The sequence below is a fragment of the Limulus polyphemus genome, unplaced genomic scaffold (genome assembly GCF_000517525.1).
Source record: "Limulus polyphemus unplaced genomic scaffold, Limulus_polyphemus-2.1.2 Scaffold3753, whole genome shotgun sequence".
In the NCBI taxonomy this organism is placed as follows: domain Eukaryota; kingdom Metazoa; phylum Arthropoda; class Merostomata; order Xiphosura; family Limulidae; genus Limulus; species Limulus polyphemus.
The window spans coordinates 21,971-30,375 of record NW_013669363.1 but is presented as its reverse complement, the minus strand read 5'-3'; the positions used below and the strand labels follow the sequence as shown (position 1 = coordinate 30,375).

Sequence of the window (8,405 nt, the reverse complement as noted above, 5' to 3'; positions counted from 1 at the left end):
GGCATTATGCCTAAATTATTATTCAATATTATACAGTAGACCAATTGTAATGAATATATTACAGATGTCTTTTCTTTTTATCATTGGTAAAATTGAAAATATAATCTGTGGTGTAATGGCCTAAATTATTTAGGTTACTAAACAGAGAGTTAAAAAGAACTCAAAAACCCAGTAAATATTATATACACATCACCATTATGAAAGGCCTAATTTGTTCTTTGATTTGCTGCACCCTCTGCTGTGGACTGCTACTTTTTGCCTATTTATAACTCATCAGCACTGAGTGGGTCAGCAAACCAAAAAAACACGGCTAGGCCTCTACATCACAGATTACATTTTCAATTCTACCTTTGATCTGTAATATAACCCTCTGGTAATACTTGTTTTTAGTGGTGGAGTTGTCATTCCAATCATCTTTTTAGTTCACCATCAAATAGAATACCTCTCCAGTTTTTTAATTATGGAAGCTAGAAGTGGCAGATTAATTCTATAACTATGTATGTTATTGCATTTAAAATAGAAAACGTCAGTGCTCTAGATAATATTTGAATTAATATGAATTTTTCATATTAAAAACATGTATTAGAAACAAAAATTGTACCAAATGTGCATAGTATTTGGTGGTACATACATCATTCATTATAAGTGTGTATTTACCAGTTCAAAAGAAAAAATCCTGCATGAGAGACCATCCTCACCATAAAATGATTGACAAGTCATACAGTGATTACTTATAGCTCGGGGGTTAGTGTTGAACTGAAATTTAAACCAGTCTTATTTTATTGATTACCATATTTGCCAGTGTATAAGATGACCCTGGATTTTTTGAGCATATTAAGTGTATTTCTTTGAGGTTCAGTGTATAGGATGACCTTCATTGTCAAACAAGTCGAGGATGTTACTTTTTTTTTTAAAAGAAATTCTTAGAAGTTATTTTTAAACTGTGCTAACTTGTGTTCTTGGGTAATAAAAAACATCCACAAGTGTATTTTTTATGTTCTTTAAACACCACAGATAGTTCAATGCAGTATAACTTAAGTCACAAACATGTAATAAACAACTTTACAAAGTTTTCATCACAGTTGAGCTCCTTTTTTATTATAAAAAATACTAAACCTTAATTTATTGTGATGTACTATAAAACATGTTTACAAAATTAGTGTAAGTAAGAAACTAACTTCTTTTTGATATAATATTAGCAATACTTTAGTGCGATGGATGAGATCAATACATTTCAAAAAACATATCTTGATTAATTGTAACTAGCATGTGAGATAAATAACTTCTACTTATGAAGAATCGAGACAAATGATACAATCACAAAGATGTTATTGTACCACAGTAGGTGGCACAATGTCAAACACTTACTCAAAAAAGCAAACAAAAGTAAAAGGAACAATGCAGTTTTAGTTAAATATGTTACTACCTGGAGAGTTCTGGAACTCTATCTTTGAACCTATGTACAAGGGGTAAAATCAGGCATTGTTTTAAGAGTAGAAAGTATCATCTTATACGCCGGCAAATACAGTAACATCAACATAATGTTTATGGTATTGAATTTATGCTGTAATTTCTTTGGGAGGTCCTTAATAGAACACTAATACAGAACTCAGAGCAAGCACAGTAAAACAGCACCAAAATATCAGATGTTTGGATGACAAAAAGTCAATGTAACCTTAAAATACGAGTTTTCAGCAGTGACTTCTATTTTCAGTAAATCCTTTCATTATGTCAAAAGCCTATCTGAAGTATACTACAAAATAACTGGATAAAATGTTAAGGTAAACCGGGAACAGAAAATACAATTCAGCAGTGTTCTTTTTTACACGTTCCTGCTTACGGAATACAGATCATTAATCTATACACAATGCTGGTGCTTTTGAAAAATGAATGACAATTACACGTGCCTTTAATAAACCACATATGACAGATTAATGCATAAATAAACAAATTATCATGACATGTGGTTATCAAACCTATATCTTATTAAAAACATCAAGTCACAGAAATGAAAACTAATGAGTTACATACAACTGTTTTAACCCACCAATGGAAAAAAATACCACAATTAAAACATTATAATGACCCATTTCTTTCAGTTACCGTAGGCTTTCTTTCCAAGACTCTCATCTTGTAAAAAAATATTTTACTTATTATATATATATATATAGTTTATTATTTATGTAGATCATGACATAATTTGTCATTAACATATAATAAGCATTTTACGTTTCAAACACGAAAAGAAAATCTTAAAATTTTGTTTACCTCTTGGCTGTCGGAGAACTTTGATGATAATTCTTCTCCTTCAAGCAAGTAGGTACCCCAGTCAACATCTTCACTAACATCAACTACACCTTTATTTAGGAATCACAATCTTTCATATGGTTCAAGATATACACTTAACAAAACAATTAAAAACTTTTCTTTCATACACACCAATTAATGGTCCATCTTTAATTGTACGTGAAAGAAACAAAAAATGTTGTTGTTACCAAAAAAGCAATGTAGATATTTTAATTTACAGAAAAGGTAAAAAGCAGTAATTTAGATACAGTTTTCACCTAAAAATTTTATGGTTTACAGGATTTTACCCAAATATTTTACAGAAGGCCTCTTTCACAAATTTTTTGAAATATTCTAAAAACTATTAGAAATAACTCATTTGAATAAGCCATGATCAACGCATCGCAGCTCTTACTATATTATTATGAAAAAATAAAACAGTCATATCTGAGATGATCTTGAAATACTTATACCTCTAAATCTGAAAAATAATTTCAGGTTTTATTAAAAGTTTTTTCACTTTCTTCAATAAAAATGATGGTAAATCTTATTCAAGAAAATACGAGTACTAGCTGGTAAATCTATTTATTAATAATTGTGATTTTGGAATTATAAAGTATTAACTATTAATAATTATATTAGAAATGTTTTTATCAGCAAATATCAGGTTTCATAATAAGTGTGCATATTTTATCCAATATTATTTATATTTTCAGTATATATTTTAATTCTTAACATTTAAATTAAATAAAAATTTTTATTTATTTTTTAAATGTTTAAGAATGCATTAGGGATAATTTGCTGTATATATGAAAGTCATAAGTTACATTACGTTTGTCCTTGAACACCAATCTTGGCGTGTAATTGTAGTTCACAGGGGACTCGGAAAGATGTAGCAACAGAGAGAGGATGGAAAATACATCATCTTTCTGAAACAAGATGTTAAATTTTTATTATTCAGTTAAATTTAGAAATTATTAATACAAACATGAAATAAGGTATCTTTAAGCCTATTCCTGAAATCAAATGCTATCAAAGAGTCATATTTTATTACTTTTACATTTTTTTCATGCAGCTTAAAATTTAGTCAGTAAAATACTGAATTTGATCCCATATATACAAACATTTATTAAGGATTATCAACCATAATTCAATGGTCTTTTATAGTCTGAATTATGTGTATTAAGTAAATAATGGTTCAGTATGAAAGCTGGATCTACCTTAAATACCAGAGGTCATCCATACATTAACATTATCTGCAGATATGGAATAATTATTTAATCTCAGTAACTGTTTAATAATATAAAATGACCATTCTGTATCTAAATGACAGTCTTCTCAATTCTGCAAGCAACACAAACTTACTATCTAACTAATCCTATAAATAATACACATACAGTTTTCAGTTGTATGAAAATTAGGTACTTAACTCGTATTTTACAGAGAGTAATAAGTAAAAAAAATATATATATAACGGTAATGGCTACTAAATGTAAGTATCAGAAACAAAATTCTTAAAGTTTCTCATTTCAATGTTTGCCACATGATAAGCTCATTGAAATAAACAAAAGTGATAAAAAGATATTAGCTTCATTAATGGAAAACTGTAATAACTGTTTTATTTACAAAGTATGTTTACTGGTTGGAATTCGTTGGAGTGTTTCAAATGCGCTACAATCTAATCATACCAATGTAACATCTACTGATGTGCTACAAGTATTTTATAATGTAATCACACCAACATAACATCCGTTGAACAGTTGCAAGTATGTTACAATCTAATCATACCAATGTAACATTTACTGAATTACTGCAAGTATGTTACAATCTAATCATATCAATGTAACATTTACTGAATTACTGCAAGTATGTTACAATCTAATCATACCAATGTAACATCTACTGATGTGCTACAAGTATTTTATAATATAATCACACCAACATAACATCTGTTGAACAGTTGCATGTACGCTACAATCAAATTACATTAACTCTTTAAACACATAATTTTTTCCTCATTCTGCCAGAATTATTTTCGTGATGTCCTAATAATTATCACCATACCTTATAAAATTTTCCAGTCTTTTTATAAAAGGTGAATAATAATGTGGTTTGGATTAGTTTTCAGCCAAAGATTCATAAATATTATCAGAAGCTGTCACTGTCTAATGGGTAAATTGGGATTTTTACCCAGATGCTAGTAGCAATCGCTCGAGTTTAAAGATTTATTGTAACATTTACTGAACTGTTGCAAGTATGCTACATGCTAATTATACCAAAGTAACGCCTACTGAATTGTTGCTAGTATGTCCCAAGATAATTATACCAATGTTAAAATTATTGGATTGCTGTAAGTATGTTACAAGCTAATCACACCAATGACAAATATATTGAATTGTTTGAGGTATGTACATCATCAAAAACAGTGTTTATGATCATTACCATTGTTCATTATTCCAATTAAGTCCTGTGAGAAAAAGAGATTAGTTGAATATAATTAATTAATAAGTCTGAAAATTAATCAATTTTCAAATTTTACTAATGATCCAGCACTAGTTACAAGCAAGTTAGATCAATGAACATTTTAAGCATGCCACCATTATTTGACAAGTCTGTTTGTGTGTGTGTGTTGACTTATAAATGGTGAACAGCTGAACTGACTGTTACCAAAGTTGGCATGTACCCTTAGGGTTCCAGAGGGTATGACAGAGGGAAGTTTGCACTCATATCTGACAACCATGTCACACCTAAGGGTCCTTATGTCTTCCACATGTTATGAACAGGTTATTCAGCTAATACGACATGACTGGCAGATTTCAAAATTTTTACTTTGACCTGAAATATATATGATTTTATCTAAAAAGTTCATAAACATTGCAGAGTTCCTTGGGCACAAAAGTTGATCATGGCAGTAGAACTACCAATAATATCGGTTATGTTGAATTTAAACATCTTATGGTATTATGTACACAGAAAATAATATAAAGAAAAACATGAATCCAACCTGACTAAAGTGGGATATTCTCACACTATCCAGAAGTTGAGTAGTTAAGCTCTTAAAGGACCTGGCTTTTTGATACTGTCCATGGATTAGAAACTTTTCAGACAGACTGAAAATTAATAGAAATTTTGCTCAAAATGACTTCCAACTTTACATTTAGAATACAAATAATACTCCATAATTATAACAAATATTTGTAACTTTCACACACATTAATCGGATAAAACATCTGAATTTGTTTTATTCATGCAGACAAAATATAGCTGTAACACTGTTCAGGCTTTTAAAAATGTGATACAGCAAATCTTTCTTCCATATTTTAAAACTGTATTACATTAGTAAAAAAAACAATAAGAACAACTGAGTCATTTAAATTACTATCCAAGTTTAAGTCTCAAAATCTTTATTTTTTTTTTATAGTGAAGCCTATCTTAGCTCACTGAGATTATGCATAACACCTAAGGATTGCAATTGAAAACATGATAAAGAATTAAACTGTAGTCACAAAAAATGAAAACTTATAAAAAGGTCAGAAAAATTCAAAGACTTTGTAAGTAAACATCTATTGTGAGCACTTTATAAAATAATAAAAGGTCTGAACCATGTAACAACTACATGCTAATAACAAGTCATTACAAATACAACATTAAATGTACAAATCATAAACCAATACAAACTAATCATATAATAATTACATGCACCAGTCATGAAATATAGATTTTTTTATTAATTATTTATGTACTAACATTCATCAGGTGACTGTAATAAGTTATAACCATATTTTAAAATTTTTAGGTTATATATGGATACTAACAATTACCAGACATGCAAACAAATATAAGGCATAAGATTCACGTTCTTAAATTTGGTCATAAACCAACATTCATGAAATATGTTATAAACTATTGGGCATAACACAAATTTTGATATATCATTACATACAACAAGGCAAACATAAAACAAATTCAACGTTTGTGTAAACAAACCAATAACCTGTATTTTCAAAATCTTTTAGTGTATCATCAGAATGCCATTCAGCATGGATATCACACAGGTGTCACTTTAGTATAATTTTAAGCACTTGGCCTCAACCCAGCTAACAGATGCAAGAAGAATTATTCATATCGTGGTGATAAAGTGAACATAAACAAGAGTTTTGCTTGGCTTTTATGCAGACTATTATTATGTACATATTTGCAACGTTGTTAAATGTCATCAGTTTTTACATAATATCATGACTTACCCATCTATGGTCTTTTGTACTTGATGACTATTGACATCTAAGAATCGATGATATTTGAAATTGGAGTCAACAAACTCAATACAAAGTTGAAAATTCTGGTCATCATCCTGTATATAAAATTCGTATTACAACACTAGAAATGTTACGATTTTAACATACATAATGATTAGGGACAACAAGGAACCTATTGGTCCACCTAGGTTGTCCCATCATCTAAACTAAAACTCAAAATAATAAAATCAATTAAAATTGGTATTCCCAGTCATTACTGTTTTCAATCATTCCAACAATTCAAGTAGTCAAAACATCGCCATTATGATTTACCATAATTTTTAATTAATGAAAGCTTGTTTAAGTTAGTCAATTAATTTCACGATTCATGAAAATAATCAACAAATCAAAATTAGTGTTTCCAATTATTCTAACCATCCAAGTCTCATGTGAGAATAATTGACTAGTTGAATGTATTTTATTAATGAGCCTAATGAATACTTTATTAACAAATTTCTGATTGCCCAGCTTTCATCCTATTCTTGTACAACAACCTTTCCATCCTATCGGCCCTCCCCTGAACCTTCACGAACAACTCAATGTCCTTTGTTAGGTAAGGAGCCCTAGATTGAACAACACAACATTCCAAATGAAATAGAAACTGGCTGGATGGAAGAAAGCTGAGGGTTGTTATAAATGGGGTTCAGCCAAATTGGATTAATGTCACAAGTGAGGTACTTCAGTTTTAGGACTTATGCTCTTTTTTTATTTACATCAACGACATAGATGAAGGAAGGGTAAAAAAAAATATTTAAAATTGCTGATGATATTAAGGTTTTTGGGTGATGGTAGCTATGAGTATGGGGAGGATCCTGCTGCTTTACAAAAGGACTTGGTTTATTTGGTGAGTTGAGCAAATAAATGGCAGATGACTTTTTTAATTATAATAAATGTAGGGTAATGCATGTGGGATACCACTGAAATCCTCAACATCAACATAATGTAGCTCACATTTCACATATCAACTACATAGCCACTCTCCCCCCTCTTTTTAGGGTTTGGTACTCTATCTCTATTAAATAATCTTAGTTTAAGTCATAACCCTGCATTTCAAAGAAATTTCTGTAATCATAATGATCTACATTTTACCATATTTCAGTTATTCCATTATAATCTCCGTTCTTATAATTCTAGCACCTCAATGTAACAATTTATTGTACCCTTAGGGTAGGCTTAATAGTAATATTATTAGTATTATCAATAAATCATATTGTCACCTTCAAACCAGTTATCCTTTTAATAAGTTTCCGTGAAAAGTTTTCTATTTTAGCATCTCTACTTTTTTTAAAATTATCTTTTTTAGAAAACAATGGTGCCATATCTTAACTTCATAGATATTTATAAAACGATGTTTAATACGAGAAGTCCGAAGATCCCAATACTCATCGAATGGTATCACTACGGTTAATATTTATTACTTAATATTTACTAACAATTAAAATTAAAAGTTAAATGAAATGTTTAAGTTTAGATTCCATTATTTCCGCGCGTTGAAATAAAACGCGTCCTCTAGTGAAATTTATCTTTTTGTCAAATATAAAAAACAAAAACGAAATAAATAACCACCTCATTTGAAATACGCTTTGAGACCGAAGTTTTTAAGCATTAGGATGTAAAAGATAAAAAATAAAATTTTCGTTTAGAAACAATATACATTTTTACAATAATAACTTGCTGTTTGGGTGATCAGGTATTAACACTATATTGGTTTAATCATTAATAGGGCATCAGTTGTATAGAAAAATTAAGATTGAAATAATACCTAATTCGAATCGTGTTTATTTTGAGGTGAGACGTCAGGAAATTAATCTATTGAAATTCGGA

General features: G+C 29.4%; 1 protein-coding gene across 1 annotated transcript in view; it reads right to left on the bottom strand.

Annotated features, from left to right (window-relative positions):
* Positions 1-8,059, bottom strand: part of LOC111088431 (gamma-tubulin complex component 5-like) — a 45,215-nt gene extending 37,156 nt beyond the window's left edge. Inside the window, exons 1-5 of the mRNA XM_022398539.1 lie at positions 7,799-8,059; positions 6,531-6,637; positions 5,291-5,396; positions 3,119-3,215; positions 2,269-2,357 (exon numbers count right to left, since the gene is read on the bottom strand). Of these exons, the coding sequence (XP_022254247.1) occupies positions 2,269-2,357; positions 3,119-3,215; positions 5,291-5,396; positions 6,531-6,637; positions 7,799-7,900 (501 nt within the window). The 5' untranslated portion in view covers positions 7,901-8,059. The remainder of the gene's footprint in view (positions 1-2,268; positions 2,358-3,118; positions 3,216-5,290; positions 5,397-6,530; positions 6,638-7,798) is intronic.
* Between the last annotated feature and the right edge of the window lie 346 nt (positions 8,060-8,405).